At 34.0% G+C, this 23,081-nt stretch overlaps 1 protein-coding gene across 2 annotated transcripts; it reads left to right on the top strand.

The window, feature by feature from the left end:
- Positions 1-3,243: 3,243 nt before the first annotated feature.
- Positions 3,244-22,971, top strand: LOC144847341 (adhesion G protein-coupled receptor L4-like). Of its 2 annotated transcripts, none has more exons than XM_078703638.1 (15): positions 3,244-3,505; positions 5,585-5,902; positions 6,448-6,567; positions 7,249-7,353; positions 7,791-7,842; positions 8,034-8,154; positions 8,354-8,424; positions 8,597-8,708; positions 9,037-9,152; positions 9,256-9,361; positions 9,747-9,964; positions 10,530-10,596; positions 10,884-10,981; positions 11,682-11,850; positions 22,855-22,971. In XM_078703638.1, exons 1-15 carry the CDS (start codon positions 3,355-3,357, stop codon positions 22,921-22,923), a joined length of 1,893 nt encoding a protein of 630 aa, XP_078559764.1. In that variant the 5' UTR covers positions 3,244-3,354; the 3' UTR covers positions 22,924-22,971. The 2 variants fall into 2 exon arrangements, with proteins under 2 accessions (XP_078559764.1, XP_078559763.1); XM_078703637.1 differs by lacking the exon at positions 22,855-22,971 and adding an exon at positions 12,140-13,279.
- The last annotated feature ends 110 nt before the right edge of the window (positions 22,972-23,081 follow it).

Genomic DNA, 23,081 nt, shown 5'->3' with positions numbered 1-23,081 from the left:
GAAAAGTGATTTCTCATAGATCATTCATTCATTTTATGTGGTCAAAATCATTGTCATCAATAAGTATACCAGACAACAAGAAAAGCATTATGTATGTACCTATTAATGATTTGACAAATTTACCGTACGCAATAATTGTAGTACCTAGTACCTTTTGGGCTAATTACACTTTTTTTTTTGAATTTTTTTTTTTACTTATTAAGTTAATTTAATTATTACAACATATTAAACATTGTGCTAGATCTTAATCATGAATGTAATCATAGAGTGAAACATGGACCTTGAGATACGACACATTCGATAAAACGTAATTATATAAAGCAAAATAACTTTGATGGTAATTGAAGATGCAACATTGGTATTATACGTTTTTAATAAAATTAGTGGTTGGATATAGCATATCGATTTGTTTATTTAGTTATTAGATAATATTAAGAAATCGATTGTATAATTGTATTAAAACCTGTATTCAATCAATGAAGCATTGAAAAAGTACATGAAGCATAGTATATATTAATATTTCTTAGTAAGTTTGACAACATTTTATTGCGAGTAGAGCAGTAGCCAATGTTCGATACTGTATCTATAATTTGTACAGTATCAAATTCTTTAATACAGAATCGCATTGTATCACATGGGACGCCGGTATAATTTGCCTTAACTCTAACCTCACCTAAGCCTTAAAATAAATACAGGGACCACATGTAATACAGAATTATGTAACACTGCATCACAGATATTGGATGACTATGCCATAGATGGACTATGCTATAGATTGACTATGCTATAGATTGACTATGTCATAGATGGACTATGCCATAGATGGACTATGCCATAGATGGACTATGCCATAGATGGACTATGCCATAGATTGACTATGCCATAGATTGACTATGCTATAGATGGACTATGCTATAGATGGACTATGCCATAGATTGACTATGCTATAGATTGACTATGTCATAGATGGACTATGCCATAGATGGACTATGCCATAGATGGACTATGCCATAGATGGACTATGCCATAGATGGACTATGCCATAGATGGACTATGACATAATATACTATGACATAAATATACTATGCCATAGATGGACTATGCCATAGATACATAGATGGACTATGACATAGATGGACTATGACATAAATAGACTATGACATAGACGGACTATGCCATAGACGGACTATGTCATAGATTGACTATGTCATAGATGGGCTATGCCATAGATGGACTATGCCATAGTTCAGATTCGGTATCATGGCAGAGAATCGGGTGGTTTGTCTTCCTTCCTCCCCGTTGGCATACTTTTCTCGACACGATCCTCGCTGCATGTTGAGAAATACAATTGTTATCTCATGTTGCATTGTATCTAAATCGAGTATTATATTTTCGTTAATTTTGAAAACGAATATACTAAACGTGATTAATTCAAAGGAAATGAGAATCATATTGCAATGTTATTTTTATTATCCCTTGAATAATCTCAAATGGACAAGACGCAAACCTCGATAATGTTAAAATAATTGCATTGGTTCGAGGAATCAATATAGTTAGTAGACAATTCTTTTTTTTGCTAGCGGGGGGAGGTTGGTTTAATAATTCATTATTTAGAGTAAAATATAATATCAATAATTTTATTAAGAAATTGACGATGGTGATATTGTAGATTGCAACAATGATCTTCCATTTTTTTTGTCAATAGCACGTTTTAGTTGGTCACCAATTTGCATAATATGAATGTATTTGTCATTTCATTTTATTCATGGGATTGGGTTCCAGAAGCTAAGAAGACTTTTTTTTATGTGAATATCGGTGGTACTACTGTACAGGTAGGCCAATTGACTCTCGTCAAATGTTAGGGATACATTACTGTTAGGTATGGTTTTAACGATGGTACTCCACAGGTAGGCCTATATTGACTCTCCTCAAATGTTAGAGTTACATTACTGTTAGGTATGGTTTTAACGGTGGTACCACAGGTAGGCCTATTGACTCTCCTCAAATGTTAGCATGGTTTTAACGGTGGTACCACATGTAGGCCTATTGACCCTCATCAAATGTTAGGGTTACATTACTGTTAGTCATGGTTTTAACGGTGGTACCACAGGTAGGCCTATTGACTCTCTTCAAATGTTACGGATACATTACTGTTAGGTATGGTTTTAACGGTGGTACCGCATGTAGGCCAATTGACTCTCCTCAAATGTTAGGGATACATTACTGTTAGGTATGGTTTTAACGGTGGTACCGCATGTAGGCCAATTGACTCTCCTCAAATGTTAGGGATACATTACTGTTAGGCATGGGTTTAACGGTCCTACCACAGGTAGGCATATTGGCTAATTTTAACATATCTGCAGATAAAGTGTTAGATGTTTAAATAACTATGTAGACACTTTTCTGACAGTGGAAACTAACATTAGAAACTGCTTTTATCATTTTTCGTTCTAGCATGCATTTCCATGCGATTTTAATCAAGATTGTCTTGGTCTTTACAACGTTTAACTATTCAGGTAAATAATATCACATAAATATTAATATTTTAAGAAAAAAGCAAGTTTAATTAACACAGTTTAATTAACACCGAACAAGGGTTAGTGCCCCAAAAGCTCTGCAATTTTGTTCCGGCTGTTTTACTTTATCGTTTTGATAGCTTTGATTCAGCAACTGATACCCACAACATCGTCAATTTTCTCAGTAATTTGAATTTTGATTTATAAATTATAATTTATTATAAACACTTTTGTGGTCTTTTGAGCAATTTATTCATTCTATTTACTGTATACTGTTTTTACATAGCATACCAAACTGTGATGGCCGAGTTAGAAGGTAGTTACATTCGTGTTTAATGGTATTTCTATTACTGTATTAGTCGTTGTTTATTGTATAAAGCTTCGTCTACACTATCAAACTAGTTTGACAAAAACAAATTGTGATGTGGCCAAATAATATGATAGTGATATGCCCACATATGATAGTGATATAATCATGTCCATATATGGGAAAATCACAGTTTGATAGTGTAGACAGAGCTTTACACTGTTGCCCTATTGTTTTTTGTGTGTATACAGTAGGTAATATACGTCTTTTGGGCTTTGCATTACTTTTGTTATACAAATGTTGTACAATTTTGTTGATACCGTGATTTTGCTCGTATGTACAGAAATCATTCTTGTGGGTGGAGATGGACCTAATGAAGGCCTAGTTGAGCTGTTATTTAACGCCAGTTACAGCGGAGGAATTTGTTCATTTGGTTGGAGCTTTAGGGCTTGTTCAGTCGCATGTAGGTACTTGAATTATCGTTGCTGTTACGACTACGAAAGATACGCCACATTCGGCACAGGTGGTCCCATGGTTACAGATGAAGTCGGCTGCAACGGGTATGAAAATGCATTGAGCGAATGTACAAATGGCGGTGGTGCAGGAGGACTTGGAATTATATCTGAGAGTTGCTATAACCGTACGCAACTTGCTGGAGTTCGTTGTTGGAATACGACACTAGGTATGCATACTGTACTCTAAAGCTCTGGATAAAATGTATGTGACAAACAAATATCTATACGGACACGATGACGTCATATCACTACAATATTAGGGCACATCACACCTTTTTGTCACATAAAATGTGATAGTGTAGATAGAGCTTAAAACTTATATAAATAAACTTCACTGATTACAGTACATCATTATCTAAAGCTCTGTCTACACTATCAAACTAGTTTGACAAAAAAGTGTGATGTACACAAATATGATAGTGATATGCACAAATATGGTAGAGATATTTTCAATTTCTTTTATTTCGGAGATTTCATCCATATCAACAAACTTACAAACAGAAAAAGAAAATTCGCAAACTCTAGGATACTTCTCCATCTACAATACATTTTTTTTAGTTATGGAGCATATGTTTGAAAACGCAAGCAACAAGGATATTACAACTATTCTATGACATCATGTCCATGTATGGGCACATCACATTTGTTTTTCACATAAAGTTTAATAGTGTAGACAGAGCTTTAAATTAACTTCCCCTTCCTAACATTTAATGAGAACTGTTTTATTATACAGTAAAAGACTGTATTAATTTAAGAGGAGAAAAAAAAATGTAGCCACGAAGCTATTATTTAAATTATCATAGATATTTATGTAATTGTCTGTATATAAATGTAAATGTAAATTGAGAAATATATGGGGGGTTTTTCTGTTAGAAAAAAAAAGACAAAATAAAGTTCAATTTAACCAGAAACCACGTTGACTTCCATTTTAATTTACGAGGCTTTATCCCATTGACCCCCAAGTTTATTTTGCTCCCCGGGGACCCAAAAAGCATATGTCACATAATTAACCCTAACTTTTTTTCTAAACACAGACATTAAAAAAATTAAAAAAGAAAAATAATGGAAAGGACATTTTATTTCCAAATATGTTATCAAATTTGTGTTACAACTTATTTTTGCGGAGTACAGATTATGCAAATTTTAGAAATATTTTAGGAAAATTATTAAAAATTTGTAATTTATCTTTGACTACCAAATGCACAAAAAATATTAAATATTTCATAATAAAACTCATCTCTTCATCAGAACCTATTTCTTCTCTTCAAAATAAGACCAAACTTGACCATTATGAATGACCGGTTTCGAAATTATAAAGAAATTAGTAGACCGACTCATCCGAGGTTGACCATATGGGGCCTAGGCCTATCGGGAGCCGCCCCGAGAGCGTCGTCGCCGCTGTTTGTTCACCGGGAATGTTAAAAATAACATCCCGAAAGCGACTTGGAATTCGCGATTCTCACGCGCACCGGCATCCCTCGGGAGCTTAGTCCGCTATTTTAGATGAGTAGCTTGCAGAAAATTAGACGAAAATGCGTCGAAAACTTATGAAATTAAAACAAGTTTGGTATCAAAATGTTTGTCAAAAGTTATGCTTCAATAAACTGACCTTTGCGCAGAGTTTGAACAAATATTTCATGCCCATAATGCATCTGACATGTCAGGGTTCATATTACATTCAAAGGTAAACAATATGGCGCGGCCCTCGTGAGGACATGGTCACGACTTTTCTCCGGTAGAAAAATCACATTTTTACATGGAAATATGACGATTTAGACACTGTAACTGATACATAATCTTTATTTATTATACATTTATTGTATATATGCTTCAAAATAGTGATTATTACAAATAAAGATGGATTTTAGACGATTTTACGTTGTATGTTTAGGCCTAGATTCATTCAACGTGCCTGTCGCGTTTCGAACAGCGTGCTTCGAAAAACGGTTATATTTTCGAATTTTATTTTCAAACTAACTTCAACAATTGTTTTTATATATTTAGAAGCATATTTTTAAAAAAGAAGTTGTGAGTATTTTGTATAATTTGTTGTCACGATTCATGCACAGCAAACTGCGCATGTAAATTCAATTTACTTTTTTTTTTTTGATAATTTGTTTACAATGACCTTGACTTTTAACCTCATGAGCGCTTTAAGCGCTTATCGTGGTGAATCGGTTAAGAGGTAAAATTTAATTTTTTTTTAATTGAAGAAAATGTTACTAATGTTTATTATACTGTTCTAGATATTCGACTAGTAAATGGACCATCTCCCAACGAAGGTCGAGTGGAGATATCAGACAAACACGGAGCATGGGGAGCGGTGTGTGATTACGGATGGGACATTGATGATGGGACCGTTGCTTGTCGACAGCTAGGTTACTCGTCTGCCGTTGAAGTCTACACGGGTTCGTATCACGGAGAAGGAAATCCAATAGTTAAGTCGATGAAATGTGTTGGTTCCGAGGCAGCACTTAGTGATTGCCTTCATAATGGAATTGGCAGACCTGGGAATTGTTTGGTCTCCGAAACTGCCAGTGTCAGATGTTCTGATGATCTACAAGGTACGTTCTTTTGTAAAGCTCTGTCTACACTATCAAACTTTATGTGACAACAACATGTGGTGTGCCCATATATGGACATGATGATGTCATATCACTACCATATTTGGGCATATCACTACCATATTTAGGCACATCACACTTTTTTGTGAAACTAGTTTGATAGTGTAGACAGAGCTTAATACTGTAGTGGGACAATAAGGAATGAATGTCTTTTTTTTTATCTTTTATGGGTCTCTCCCATCTTTATTCATTCAATCTTTATTCATTCAATAATGTATATACTAAATTCATTATTATATCATATAATAAAATAATATCATAGAAGAAGTTGTTAATACAGTAAAGACAGCACACAAACAATCTTTTTATAGTACTGTATATAAATAAAGAAATGAATGTCTTGTAAAATAAGATTGCTTTCTGTCGAAGTGGTTGAATATAAAATGGTGTGTTCTATAATTATGTGCCATTCAACCCCGTGTATAACTGTATAAAAATTGAGATTGCCAGCTATATTGTAACATTTACTTCCCTTAAATGACCAGATACCGATATTTCAAATGACGTCATTTCCATGGTTGATAGCATCACTTCTGTGCTCTATCCTGAATTGGATCAACTAGCAGACGGAGAATCGAAATATTTTACGATGGATGACAAAGCAGGTAATAATTAATTGTCCGTTTCAAAGATATTCGATACTAGACTATCGAAATGCTATATTCTGTCAGTTATATGTTTCACATATAAGAATAAAAATGTATCTGGTATATTGCTGTTGGTATTTGTCGCAGCCAGACATAAGATCAAAAGACTGTTACTAACTTTTGAAACAATAAATATCGGATATGTCCGTATTATTTAATGATTCAACTCGGATACAGAACATATCTCAAAATTTTATTTTGACAATAAAGTTGATATGCCTCCGGAATGACTAACAGCACTAAATTACACTGGCCCACTCGAGAGACACGCGGCCCACGACTGGAATAAATGGCACAAATTAGTAGCCCTATATTGCTGACGACAATGGGAAGCGTATTGATGTTGATGTAATAAAGTTGACTTGTATCGTGTATCTTACATATAATGAGTGTAATCAAGGCAATCTAACACCACGACACTGAGCTTGCCTTGCCAAGATAAGAACTCGTAATAGTCTTTTGATTTTATGTCTGGCTGCGACAAATACCAACAGCAATGTGCTATGTACATATTTCCGCGGCGCGCGGTGCCTGCATGTTAAAGGTAGTGAAACTGATCGTGTCGCAACCAACGATAATCCTTTTGATCTCAGCATCCTGTTGTTAGATTATCTAAGTTTAATTATGTTTATACATTAGATGGTGTACTCATTAAGTCATCAAACCCAACGATTGATTTGACTCCTATAACAAGAGAAGCAAATGCAATCGTATTTGCTCTCGAATCGGACACACACACAAATGGTAAGTTACTGTTTCTTAGATTACAACACCGTCGTAGTAAACCGATTTGATTGGAATCAACATGCTCTAGGTAGTACAGCAAATACAATAATATGTAGTCTAGGTTCTAGACGGAGTCCTGACTTAATATTAGTAACAAGGTAAATAGTTTGGCACATATGGCGTTCCATACGTACACTACTTCAGCTCTTGCATTTTCAGACAAAAAGCGAAAAGCCGACTGGTGGTGGACTAACATAAAAAAGACAATAACTTGGAGCAAGTCTAGATAACATGGAGTGTTAGGCATAAAATAATTGTCCATACAAGTTCCTACTGTCGTTAGAATGATCCTTTACCCCCAAGGAAAGCTGTTATATTTACAGAATTTAAAAGATTTTTATATTTTAAAAGATTTTAATAATTTGTGTCCACTAATTAGTTCATTTCTTAAATAGAATCAATTGGAATAATCGCAGCCAAATTGATATCTGTGAATGTGTCAATACCGTAAGTATTCACTCGATCCTTGTATCTCCCCATAATATTATTTCCAAAATGTACACCCCTTTAAAAAAAACAGAACTGTCTGTTTATACACGCAATCATCAGAAAAAATTTAACACGTATGTGTTGTTATGTCCAACTTAGTACACTTACTCAAGCTTTAATTATTAAACCATCTTATTTCATTTCTTCAGATTTAGTAGCGATCTTACAAATTCGGAGGTTGTGAGTGATCTTGTATCTGTAACAGTTTATGTTAATGGACGAAATGATACAAAAAATGCAAATGTGGAACTTGTTTTCCCCACAATAAAGGTAAATAAAAATCTTTATTTTATCAATTAACACAATTGATCGAATAACAATAAATAGGGCCTAGAAATTAAACAATCCTATGTATACTAAATGATACAAATTATATAATTAGTTTTGAAAATAATAATGATTATGACAAAATGATGAATAAAACCATTAGTATTTATTCTACACTGATACAATATTTTGTTTTGTTTAGATATCTGAAAATACAGAACTTACAAACATGGAACCAATCTGTTCCTTTCTTGATGAAACCGTAAACCCTGTGTAAGTGTTTGTTTTGTGTCTGGATGGGGAGGGGACATTTATGTTATGTAAGAGTTCCACACCGACAAATCGAAACAATATATCAAGTATAGAAATTTATTATTGTAATTTATTATATATTTATGTTTTGTTGCGAGTTTCTAATGCATCAAAATTATCAAATTTGTTTAAGTACATGGTCTAAAGAAGGCTGCGCAACTATATCAGAAGATTTTCTGACTTCACCAATAACTTGTCAATGTAACCACCTGACAACGTTTGCAATTCTTATGCAAACGTCAGAGGTATGACTTCGTTCTTCTTAACATGATTGTTTTCATGCTGTTTTCTGTGGGGTAAATCTTCCATGTTTCAGTTTTGGTTGATCGCACTGTCGAAAAAAAAAGCCGATCATAATAATAGATTGATCCGAATTCTGTATCAATCTGATAGTTTACAAGCATGTTTTTATCAACGCATGTAGTGTACCTTGGTGCAACCCGACAACTTAACACAATGCTTGGTTTTTACGGTAAGGATGTCGGGCATAAAAAACTACACATTTTGTAAAATGTATGCGTGGCATTTTAACTTAAAACTTAAATGTAACGTAAATTTCTGATATCATTTCAGGATACTTCAAATATAGATGAAGACGCTGCCGTTGGACTGGAAGTACTATCGTATGCAGGGTTGACAATATCAAATGGGTTTCTTATATTCACCATGTGTATCATATGCTTGCTCAGGTTTGAAAAATGTTATATTAACATGTTATACAAATTATTTTCAGATTTGAAATATCGGAACAGATATTTCTGACAGCTTTTAAATTTAATTTGGTTTTTTTAGTGACCTTAGGAAATCCAGACGGTATAGGATGTTAAGGCATTTGGTTATCTCATTGCTGTGTACAAACTTTTGTTTTTCTTTTCTGTCATTTAATATAACAAACAAGGTGAGTTTAATTTGCTTAGCAAAATGTTAATAACTATATTTTCTTGGTAAATTTGTTCTTGCAAACTCGTTCTTGATTTGTCGATAATATAACGTTATAATTTACTCATTAAATTACATACAGTACCACTCACTTTGTTTTTGTAATGTCCACCTCCTTGTACGATTTTTCTGCACTTTGTAAATAAATTATGGTTGACATATATGGGTCGCTGTGAATGAACAGAGTAAGGCCTCTACCTCATAAATGAGTTTTCTTTAAGACACAACCAATATACTATATTTATTTTGTTAAATGAATAGTAACTAACTTGATATCAAAGTACATTTCTATAACAAAAACAAAAGCAAATCAATGATTTAAAGATATTAATTGTTTATCGCAGGTCGTCTGTTCTATCATCGCAGCCTGTCTGCATTACTCCCTGTTGGTGGCGTTTTCGTGGATGGCAATTTTGTCTACAGATATGTACATGTGCATTCAACATGCGTTTGGGGATCCAGAAAGAAGATTTGTATTTTTCAGAATATTCGGATGGGCATTTCCTCTGCTGTTGGTTATAATTACCGTTTCTATTGGCGGCAAACACTACGCATCTGAAAGGTATTAAACACTACACCCTGGTATATTAAATTTTAATTTTATAATAAATTATTTTTAAAATTGAGGTGATAAGCTGTCCTGTTCATGTATCTTGAATCATGTTGGGTGGGATCGCACGAAATAAGAAAAGACTTTTTATCACCAGAGTTTTTAATTTACAAAATAGAGCTTCAGGTTTACGTAACGTACCACAGAATCTATGTTAGGCCTACATAATTAATGTTAATGTATTTATTAACAAACCATGTCGTCTCAATGCGTTGTGGACTTAGATTTTCAACTATATGGTTCACCTATTTCGGTGCTGCCATCAACGGTGTTTCTGTCCGCGACAGGATGTGTGAGCTAGTACAGTACATAACCCTCTACTCGTATCGAAAGATGTACTAGGTTATTTACAGACTCGTTGTACCACCATAACCATGGAGCGATGAGTGAGCCTCGAACCCTTGCCATAAGGCTATGGGTTACGGTTCCAGCCACTAACCGATCGGCCACACATTCATTTACAAATATGTTTATTTTTAGTAAAAGGTGTAATGAAACTATTTTTCCTTTTTTTAAGTTGTTGGCTAAACACTAGTAATGGAGTGACATGGACATTCATAGGTCCCGTTATTTTCACAATATTGGTAAATATTATTTTATTATAATTTTTGAACAGAAAGAATTTGATTTATATAACGAAAATATATAGCAATTAACTGAATGTATAGTATAAATTATATAACTTTTATACATTTCCGCATTAAATTATATGTCTATTTTATCTTGGAGTGTGGTATGTTTGTTTCATCTGCATTACAGTTACAGCTATATAAGTTCACGGAGGCCAGAAATATCTGTCTATAAATTGGAGAGAGATTTTTATATTCTAACCACATTTTTACGTTAACACTATAGTTTACTTGGCTTCTAGATTGTAACCGTTCAACTAAGTGTTGTAGGGTATGTTGCGTACACTAAATCACAAAGTATTCAGAACGATGATGATAGAACTAAACTTCAGCAGATAAGGTAAGTAAACAGTGGTATAGTTAAGAATTCTCAATACTCTTTTCTCAAAGTAAGCAATCCAAAAAAGGCTATTTTAATAAAAATTGAACGCACGCAAGTGAGTGACCAAGTGAAACCGTAATGCCTTCCCATATTAACATTGACAAGGGTTCAAGCCTCGCTCTATGAGTCTGGTGTTAGAACGAGTCTTCTCGGATAAGGACTATAAACCGTATGTTCAGTGTTCATATGAACCTATAGTCTATTCGAGGTTACCCCGGTGTACTAGTATACACACAGCCACTGTTACACACTTACCATAACTCATCAAGAGGGCCCCTAGATTGTCAATATACTCTGTTTAGGGTCACTCTTTTTATAATATAAATAAAATGGAAAAAATACACGCTGTAAGAGACAATGTGATCCGATTAAATTTCTCAAAACCCCGCCTGAAAAAAAACCCCATAGTGCCATCATCGTCGATGATTTGCGCTCAGTCTGTTCAGATAAATTAAGTTGTTTTGATGAATAGTTCTAGATTAAATTAGGAGTGTCTCAATCAGTTGAGGGAGTTGACTGTATCTTGCAAGTATGGCTATTGTACCAAGGAACACGAGTCTCACTTTTCACTGAATAGCAACTGCGACAATTTGCAAGTTAAGAGATTTTGAATATCTGGACGTTACAATCCCATTATATAATTTTATTTAAATTTTAGAACGCTGTTATATAGAATTCTTCTTCTGACACCAGCAGTTGGGTTAACCTGGATCTTCGGTATTTTTCAACTTTTTAACAACAGCATCGTGTTGCAATACCTGTTTGTTTTTTCGTCGTCATTTCAAGGCTTTTTCATCTGGTTTACACAGTGTTTTCTTAGCAAAGAGGTGAGAAAAGTTAAAGCTAACACATAACTAACTATTCACGCGTCTCGTATTTTGAAAAATCAACCGGAATAATTAGAATATTTTAGTATAAAACTAACATGTTTCTTTTCTATACTTTGTGCTGGTTCACATAAGAAAAACTTTGATTAGCATGTGAATTGAAGGCACTGAGGTAGACACACTAATGCATAGAAATACTGTTAGGTACCGATCATCGCCACGTCCAATACTTCTAGTTATTTACCAATATTTATGCTAATTATAGCATTTATATTTGTATACTTTTTAGGTTAAATCAGCATGGAAAAAATTCAAAATGCAACACATGTCAAACAACGTTGATACCTCTTCGGAATAGCAGAATATTAATTGAAATGTGTTAGAAAGGCGAAGCCTTTCCTTGTAGCTGAGATCATATAGAAACGCGTCTTTTTGTGATAAATAGGAAGATTTTTACGAACCGATGTTGGTTGTCATCTTGGACTTTAAAATGGCGTCCGATTTGGAATATAAAACAGTCGTTTGGACCATTTTACAAATCTAGTTTTGGTGCCTAATCTTACTAGACTGATGTTATAATTTGTAATAATAGCGTATGGCGGTCATATTAGATAAATAATAAAAGCCAACCCAAAATAATTAGATGTATTAATATGACGATGGGGTGACGTGGATTCTTCATTTTCACCACTAATCCGATTGGATACTTAAATCTTGTGAATAATGATCAATAAGTTGATAGTTATAGTATTAGTTGTAGTTGTTAGATAATACGAAATCGATTGTATATTGCATGTTTTCGATTTAGAAAAGAATGTGTGCGAAACATAACTGCATTTCTAACTGGCATTATTTTTGCCATAGCATTTTTTAAAAAATGAGAAAGTGCTATCAACTTGGTTAACACAATTAGAAACTCCAAAAAAACAACAATTTAACTAATATCTTTTCTCTAACACATAAGTTTAACATGTTTAAAACTAAAAAAAAAAAACAAGTAAAAAATAGATTATATAAATTATTTAAGAAATATCAAATATATGAATTAAATGAATGTGGCACACAAGTGTACATCAATACAATACTCAATTAAACGTATAACAATTTAAGCATGGTTTCCACTAGAGACGCAACGCAAGGACGTAGAATTGAAAGCGAATTGACCAATGAAAAGCAGTTCGAATAATCCATCGCTTGTGATTGGTCAACTCGTTGAGTTACGTCATTGTGTTTCGTCTCTAGTGGGAAACTACATTGTATCTAAATCGAGTATTTTAATTATAATCTTTAATTTTGAAAAGAAATTAAAAAATGTGATTAATCTCATAAGGAATAGATATTGCAATATCATTATTAAATATTCTCCTTAATAATGCAATGATTGCATTGGGTTCAAGAAACTGTATTAGGTATAATAAAAAAATATAGATAGAACAATATCTTAGAGTGAGTTTGACTATTAAGTAATTCTTGTTCATGGTTATTTTGAGTGAAATACAATACATTTTTTATAATTTCATTAAGAAATTGACGGTGGGTTACGGTATAGATTGTAAAAAAAAATTCACTCCAGTTGTTAGAGAGTGCGTGAGGTGACGATCTGGTTAATTCAGAAGTCGACATATTATCAAGGTATTTTAACTTTTATTTGCTGGATGCATTGTGTTTCAGTTCTCTTTCAGTGCAGAATAACGTTGGTACCCTTCGCAGGCATATTTCTTAAGCTTGATTCCCATTAGCGACGCAACGTAACGCAATCTACGCAACGTAACGCAATCTACGCAACGTAAGAAAATGCCCTTCCAATCATTGTGTTTGCCCCCGCCTGCGTGAAATCAAACCTGCGATTTTTACAGCACTGTTGCGTCGTCGGTTCCCACTTGCGATTACGCAATACATCACTTTGCGTCGATACGTCGCTGCGTTACGTTGCGTTGCGTTCTAGTGGGAACCACGCTTTAATCTCCCCCTCTATGGCTATTGATAAGAACAGCCAGTTTAAATTTGATTATGATCTGAATTTTAAAGTATTTGTTCCCTGAAAAAATATTTGTTTTAAATGTTTTTGTTGAATTATGCCATTTTAATGTCACAATGGTTATTCACTTTGACAAAAAAAATCAAATCGAAAGAAAAAAATATTTACCTGAAAAAACCTATAATTGAAAGCAAAAAAATAGTCAAATTGACTGAAAGTCAATAGGTTTTTGGTTGAATTTAACCGTTTTGTCTGATTAAAATTTTGTGGTGTTGTTTTCTTTTATAGTATGTATTGTCTTGTGATTTGGTTCAAGACAATTTTGGTCTTTACAACGTTTAATTCAGGTAAAACAATCAAATAAATAATTATTTTGAAGTTCTAGTGTTTGATGAAAATGTGTAACTCAAAGAGAAACTCTAATATAACATTCTTATCAGGCGAAGAGTTGTTTTCTCTCCACTTTTATTCACATTCATATTATCTTTCATGTCATTACATAAAATCATTATCACATTCCAAATGTCATTACAATTTGATAAACTTCATCAGTAACATTTTTAAATCTTTGAATTCCGTATTTATCAGGCGAAGAGTTATTGAATATTAATTATAGATTTTTATGACAAACAAGAAAGCAATTTAGGGAGAAACATAGTGTAGGCCCGTTGAGGCTTAGTTATTATAGATAAATGTAACGGAAAGAGAAACTTTAGAGTCGTTATCAGAGAAGAGTTATTTAATATTAATTATAGGTTTTGTTGAACATTTACTAAAAAAGAAAATTAAGGAGAAATAGTCTATGGGCCCGTTAAGTCTTAGCTATCTACCCGAATAAGTTTGGTTCCACCACTACTAATGTCAGCGATAACTATGTCCATGAAATCAACTTACCCGGGTAAATAGCTATGCCCGAACGGGTCCTGCGTTACTATTTTTATTGTTGTTTGTACAGCATACATAATTGGATTCACGTCAGTAAGCGCCGAGCCAGAAGGTAATTTCATTATGTTTACAGTTGTTTTATTAGTTTTTTACTTATTGCTTAAATAAATATGGCACTTATTATACAATAAAACATTGCTTCACTTATATCAACATAGATCACCGTTGTCGTGTATATACCGTTTAAATGTTAAAAATTCTACTCGCACACACGTATGTCGGCGGACAAAATCAAATTCGATATTAGTAATACGCATAAAAGTTACAAAGCTTAAAGCTTGGTTCACACTAGCGACGCAATGCATGGCCGTAACGCAACGTAAAGCTTGGTTCCCACTAGCGACACAACGCATAGACGTAACGCAACGTAAGTGATTTGACCAATCAAAAACGATGGCTTATTCGGAAAGTGGCTTGTCATTGGTCAATTCGCGTTGCGTGTACGTTCTTGCGTTGCGTCTCCATTGAGAACCAGGCTTAAGAGAGAATCACCGTCATCAGTCCTATCCAATTTCTGATCAATAAGTGGTATTATTATTAATTTGGTTTTTTGTTTACTCTTCTTATATAGAAATCATTCTTGTGGGCGGAAGTGGACCTCACGAAGGCTTTGTTGAGCTGTTCTTTAATGGTTCATACGGTAGAATCTGTTCACATGGATGGGACTTTGAGGAATGTACGGTCGTATGTCGTATGTTAAATTATCGATGTTGTTTCGACCAAGACAGATACAACTCTTTGGATACAGATAGTGGTATCAGAATGGTTACAGATGACGTCGATTGTAGTGGCTATGAGAATGCTCTGAGGGAATGTACCAACGGTGTTGGGAGATTTGAAAATGTATCTGATGATTGTTACACACCGCGTCTTCGACATGTTTCAGTAATTTGCATGAATACGACACTAGGTAGGCTATATAAACTGAATACTAAACAGTAAAGTACTCGTCTACGACGGGTGGGTGGGTAATAAAGGCTACTGACAAACACTGTACTTTAATCGAAATTACAGCCCAAGTTGTATTTAAGGGATTTTTCTATGTGTTATATCCGATTGATTCGCAAAGAAAATTGAATTGAAAGTTAAAGGTTCTTGTAGATTAACAAAAGAAATTAAAATTTAGATATTCGTCTAGTGAATGGATCATCTCCCAACGAAGGTCGAGTGGAGATATCAGACGGGAACGGAGCATGGGGAGCGGTGTGTGATAACGCATGGGACATTGATGATGGGACCGTTGCTTGTCGACAACTAGGTTACGCGTCTGCCGTAGAAGTCTACACAGGCTCGTATCACGGAGAAGCAGTTCCAATAATTAAGAAATTTAAATGCTTAGGTTCAGAGGCTGCACTTAGTGATTGTATTCATGATGGAGTGGGCAACCCTGGGAATTGTGAGGTCTCCGAAATTGCTAGTGTCAGATGTTCTACTGATCGTTCACAAGGTACGTTCTGTTTGCACAACGTATGGATGAATAACAAGATTTTCTAGTAATCCCATGACTGTCTGATTGTCGTCTTAAAAATTAACTTGTATGTTTTAAAAGTTTTTTAGATTTTGCTGTCAAATTGTAAAGGGATATGTACCAATTTCTAAATTTTTTTTTCGTTAAAGAACCAGATACCGGTGTTTCTAATGATGTCATTGACCTAGTTGAGAACATCACTGGAGAGCAATATTCTGAATTGGTTCTACTGGCAGACGGAGAATATGAATATTTCACGTTGGATGACAAAGCAGGTAATTTCATTTTACGTTTTTAAAGCTCTGTCTACACTATCAAACTAGTTTGACAAAAAAGTGTGATGTGCTCAAATATGGTAGTGATATGACGTCATCATGTCCATTATAATAATAATCATAATATATTTATATAGCGTAAATAAACGATGTCTCTATGCGCTCGACAATAAAGAGAAAGAGGGGAAACTAAAAGGAAGAGAACAAAAAATCAAAAACACCAAGCTAGCACCCAAACCGGAGTATGGGGATACACCATTATAGGCACATCATTTTTGTCACATAAAGTTTGAGTTAAAGAGCTTAAGAATAGTATTCGAGACTATCGAACATATGGTGTACAGTTCGACAATGTTTGTTTTAATTGTATATTTTACATTTAAAAAATGAGCTATTATAGATCCAAACAAATCATCATACTCCTGTATGAGCAGGGAAAATTGATGAGGTAACATCTCAAGTTTGTTGTTTAAAAAAAAATCCTAAATACGCTTATACATTATTATGTTGACTTTAAACATGTTTATACATTAGAGGGTATACTCATTAAGTCATCAAGTCCAACGATTGATTTGACTCCTATAACAAGAGAAGAAAATGCAATTGCATTTGAAATCGAATCGGAAAAAGATACGAATGGTAAGTTAGTTTGTATTGTTCCTATATCGCCGATTTTTAAATTCAGTAACTAACGAACCTAATGTAATATATAATAACCAAACTGGAGTTTTAATATAGTGGGCCAATTGTTTCCCTAATATTAGAACCTGGTCCTTCACCCAGAGAACAACCTAGGTTGTTAACAGTTTATACAGGATTTATTTTTTTTGTTTACTTAGAAACAATTGGAATAATTGCAGCCAAGTTGCTATATGTAAATTTGTCAATACCGTAAGTATTCACCCGATTCTCTGTACGGTATCCCCACGTGGCATTATACGTCAAGTATCGTAGGCAATGATTCTGCAACACAGTGATGATTCTGCGATACAGTGATGATTCTGCGATACAGTGATGATTCTGCAATACAGTGATGATTCTGCAATAAAGTGGTAATTCTGCAATACAGTGATGATTTTGCGATACAGTGATGATTCTGCAATACAGTGATGATTCTGCAATACAGTGGTGATTCTGCAACACAGTGGTGATTCTGCAATACAGTGATGATTCTGCAATACAGTGGTGATTCTGCAATACAGTGGTGATTCTGCGATACAGTGATGATTTTGCGATACAGTGATGATTCTGCAATACAGTGATGATTCTGCAATACAGTGGTGATTCTGCAACACAGTGGTGATTCTGCAATACAGTGGTGATTCTGCAATACAGTGATGATTCTGCAACACAGTGGTGATTCTGCAATACAGTGATGATTCTGCAATACAGTGATGATTCTGCAATACAGTGATGATTTTGCAATACAGTGATGATTCTGCAATACAGTGGTGATTCTGCAACACAGTGATGATTCTGCAATACAGTGATGATTCTGCAATACAGTGATGATTCTGCAATACAGTGGTGATTCTGCGATACAGTGATGATTTTGCGATACAGTGATGATTTTGCGATACAGTGATGATTCTGCAATACAGTGATGATTCTGCAACACAGTGGTGATTCTGCAACACAGTGATGATTCTGCAACACAGTGGTGATTCTGCAACACAGTGGTGATTCTGCAACACAGTGGTGATTCTGCAACACAGTGATGATTCTGCAATACAGTGGTGACTCTGCAATACAGTGGTGATTCTGCAATACAGTGGTGATTCTGCAATACAGTGGTGATTCTGCAACACAGTGGTGATTCTGCAATACAGTGGTGATTCTGCAATACAGTGATGATTCTGCAATACAGTGGTGATTCTGCAATACAGTGGTAATTCTGAAATACAGTGATGATTCTGCAATACAGTGGTGATTCTGCAATACAGTGGTGATTCTGCAATACAGTGGTGATTCTGCAATACATTGGTGATATAGGGCGACATAAGAATCAACCCAATTATTCATAATTCCAAATAGTCACTGGTGAAAGAGAAGAAGTAGTTCATGGTAACATCTACCGTTATTTCCATTTTTTTTCTTCAAAATAAACACATTCCCCTCCCCCACCCCATCAGAAGAAACGTAGCTTTATACTTTGTATTCAATTTAGCGCAAGCATGGTGTAAAAAATATGCGGTACTACATTTTAATATCTCCATTTATTAAAACAAATTAACATCTTAAAAAACAATCTATTTACATACGTGCGCACTATCATCCCTGTTATCAGTCATTTGACAATCGATATCTGTATTTTACAATTATTTGTTTTTTCAGATTTAGTAGTGATCTTACCAATTCTGAAGTTGTGAGTGATCTTGTATCTGTAACAATTTATGTTAATGGACGAAATGATACAAGAAATGCAAATGTGAAACTTGTTTTTCCCACACTAAAGGTAAATAGGCCTACGAACAATTTATGTATATCAATTTTTTCAATATTATATATGTTAATATCAGAATATCATTGTAAATTAAACAATACTATGTGCAATGATAGAAAATAGGCCTAATTAGTTAGACCAAGGCAATCTAATAACATGATGCTCCGGAGATCAAAGAGTTTATCTATGGCTGCGACATGATCAGTTCCACGCCCTTTAACATGTACAGTATGTACTGTTGGTAATTGTCGCAGCCAGACATAAGATCAAAGGACTGTTAGGAGTTCCTATATTGGCGAGGCGAACTCATTGTCATGTTATTGTCTTGGTTTGACGCACCAACGAAAATCCTCTGTGGCTGATCAATAATATTGTTTTTGTTTAGATAAGTGAAGAAACAGAACTTACAAATATGGAACCAATCTGTTCGTTTATTGATGAAGCCGTTAGCCCTATGTAAGTGTTGTGCGTCACACCAAATCAGAAACAACAATATAATTAGTGAGTTTAGGAGTAATAATAATAATAATAATAATAAATAATAATATTGTTACTTCAAATGTTAAATAATGTAGTAAAAGTATTGCTTGTTTGTTTAAGCACGTGGTCGAAAGAAGGTTGTGAAACTACATCAGAAGATTTTCAGACTAAACCAATAGAATGTCAATGTAACCACCTGACAACGTTTGCGATTCTTATGCAAACTAAAGAGGTATGACTTCGTTCGTTATTTACCATGATTGTTATGTCTGCCAGGTTGGTGCCCCCATACCGATTACAACTAAGCAATTCCGAAGGAGTGATTGATACATTTTGTATCGTTCTGATCGGTTGTAGAGTTTGCCATTTTATCAACTGATCAATTTCGGCGCAAACCGACAGCATTATACAAGATTCAACACAGTGCTTGATCACACCGGCAATCGAAAAGTATCCACTTTGTAAAATGCATGCATTGTATAAATAATGTTATCATTTCAGGATACTTCAAATACAGACGAAGATGCTGCCGTTGGAATGGAAGTACTATCGTATGCAGGGTTGACAATATCCAATGGGTTTCTTATATTCACCATGTGTATCATATGTTTTCTCAGGTTTGAAAAAAAAAACTTGTTTCAATAGAAATATTAAAAATAGAACGTAAAAATAAGTTGATGAAAGCCGTAAAGAAAGACGTAAACGAAACATTTTTGACAGCTTTAAAATTTACTTAAAACGTAATAATTATTTTTTTTAGTGACCTTAGGAAATCCAGACGGTATAGAATGTTGAGGCATTTGGTTATCTCCTTGCTGTGTACAAACTTTTGTTTTTCTTTTCTGTCATTTAACATAACCAACAAGGTAAATTTAGTTGATATAATTAACGTGTCCTTGCTACACTGTAGCATACTGCTCACCTTTGCTATTTGTTTGTAATGTCTGCTTCCTTCTACGATTTTGATTATAATATGTGTATATGAAGTGGAAGAAATTATTTGAAGAGGTGAGTGACATCCATCTCAGATATGAACAGTGTTTTTATTACATCGATCATAGATAAGGCAGAACTAATATGTTAGATTTATTTATTTTTCTGTTGTGGTTCACCATCACCGTTATTCAGTCAATGTTTCCTTACAAATTTTCTAAACATTTTCTACTTTTTTTTCATTATTTTCTGTTTTTCCCACATTGATATCATAATTTTAACCTTTATTATCATACCATTAGTAAACATTAGCATTCATTTAGTGTTTTAGTTTTCTGAATAAGCATTAATACAAAGTATTTACATCTAATTAACATTTTTTTAAAAATCTAAATAAATATGTTAGATTTATTATGAGCTGGTTAAAATGATAGAAACTATTTAACTATTAAGAAATATTGATTGTTTATCGCAGGTCGTCTGTTCTCTCATCGCAGCTTGTCTGCATTACTCTCTGTTGGTGGCGTTTTCGTGGATGGCAATTTTGTCTACAGATATGTACATGTGCATTCAACATGCGTTTTGGGATCCAGAAAGAAGATTTGTATTTTTCAGAATATTCGGATGGGCATTTCCTCTGCTGTTGGTTATAATTACCGTTTCTATTGGCGGCAAGCACTACGCATCTGAAAGGTATCAAACACTAGTTAAGCCTATCTTCTCTTCTATTAGGGTGTTTTTACAATAATTCAAGATGGAAAACAAGACATTCTGTTTAATTTTGAGAGTTTTAATTAATTTCAATTATTTTTTTTTTCAAGTTGCTGGCTGAATACTGTCAATGGCGTGACGTGGTCATTTATCGGTCCAGTTATTTTCACAATATTGGTAATTTTTAATGTTCCTTTTTTGATTCCTAACAGAAGAATGTATAGAGCTAACATTACGTAATGCAAATGATAACAATCAGTAATAGTAAAGTAAATTCCAATCGAATCTAAACCATAAAAAACAATAACAACAAACAACCATTCCATGCAGGTTCCAAAAGTATAACAGTATGATTATCAAGTAGAAAATTCCGAATCTTTTGGTCATTATCAAAGATTTCCGCATCTTTACGTTTATAAATACGGTAATTGATTTTTCTGTACATTGGTTTAGTGTTCATTCGGATAAAGGCAACAGAATGTCGTCCTCTAATTATTTGATATTGGACATTATTAACTTCTGTTCATTCGGCTTCTAGATTGTAACCGTTCAACTGAGTGTTGTAGGGTATGTTGCGTACACTAAGTCACAAAATATTCAGAACGATGATGATAGAACTAAACTGCAGCAGATAAGGTAAATTACGTCTAATTGCCACTCTTTTTAAATAGAACTATGAAAATCTAGGAATGGTTGCGAAGTGAGTGAGCAAACTGTAGATAAATGTGATTGTTTCTTTGGCTCGTATTTCAACTCCAATAAGTTTGTCCGGAAACCGTTGATCTGTCTCTGTCATTTTTTTCTCTCTCCTTCGTAGAACACTAATTTATTTCATACTATCTTTCAACTTTACATGTAAAATAGCATTTCTATGAACGTTCTATTAGTTTAAATAATGTTTTTATATGATGAATAGTTATTTTCAGTTAAATCTGTAAAATGACGGTGGCAATGCGTTTGGTTATTTTTTAGACTTAAGCTCTGTTTACACTATCAAACTAGTTTGACAAAAATAATGTGATGTGCCAAAATAAGGTAATGATATGACGTCATCTTTTCCATTTACGGGAAAATCAAATTGTTTTTTCTCATAAAAGTGTGATAGTGTAGACACAGCTTTGGGCTGTGACGCATTAAATGCATTTTTTTGAAGAGAATGTACGGTAGTGATGCTAAGTTTCTTATCCTATTATTATTTTCGTTTAATTTTAGAACACTGTTGTACAGGATTCTTCTTCTGACGCCAGCAGTTGGGTTAACCTGGATCTTCGGTATTTTTCAACTTTTTAGCAACAGCATCATTTTACAATACCTGTTTGTTTTTTCTTCGTCCTTTCAAGGTTTTTTCATCTGGCTCACTCAGTGTTTTCTTAGCAAAGAGGTGAGAAAGCTTAACGTTTTGTGTAGGCCTTGACTAGACTATTCACGCATCTTCTATTTTGAAACAACACTCTGGATAATTAGAATATTACTAATTGGTCAGATGTTTGCCCTATACTCTAACGTAATGTGTAATGTATACTGGGCCCTACATCGAGAATACATGCGAAAAAATACGCAAGTAATTCTCGGGTGAGAATATTTCTGAAACATTTTATACACACCAGAACAATGGTTTACATTAGACTGTTTTCACAGGTTAGCAACTATGGAACGAAGTCACCACCAAGTCCAAATAGCTCCGTTGTTGTTTACGTCATGTGACGTGAAAGTGTCTAATATGAACCAATATTTTATGCTAATGATAGCATTTAAATTTGTTGTTTCGTAGGTTAAATCAGCATGGAAGAAATTCAAAATGCAACACATGTCAAACAGCGTTGATACCTCTTCGGAATAGCAGAATATTTTTAATTTTAAAAAAGTCACGTTATTTTTTGTTGGTTCACTTCACTCGCTACCACTACCATCACCATATTTGTTTTTGTTTCTTCATCTTTATTTGAAATTAATTAATTAAATTTCAGTATATCACCGGGCGGTTTAGAATTAATGTTC

This window comes from Antedon bifida, chromosome 7 (genome assembly GCF_963402885.1).
Source record: "Antedon bifida chromosome 7, ecAntBifi1.1, whole genome shotgun sequence".
NCBI lineage: Eukaryota > Metazoa > Echinodermata > Crinoidea > Comatulida > Antedonidae > Antedon > Antedon bifida.
The sequence above is the reverse complement of the archived record's forward strand: the minus strand, read 5'-3'. Positions and strand labels throughout refer to the sequence as shown.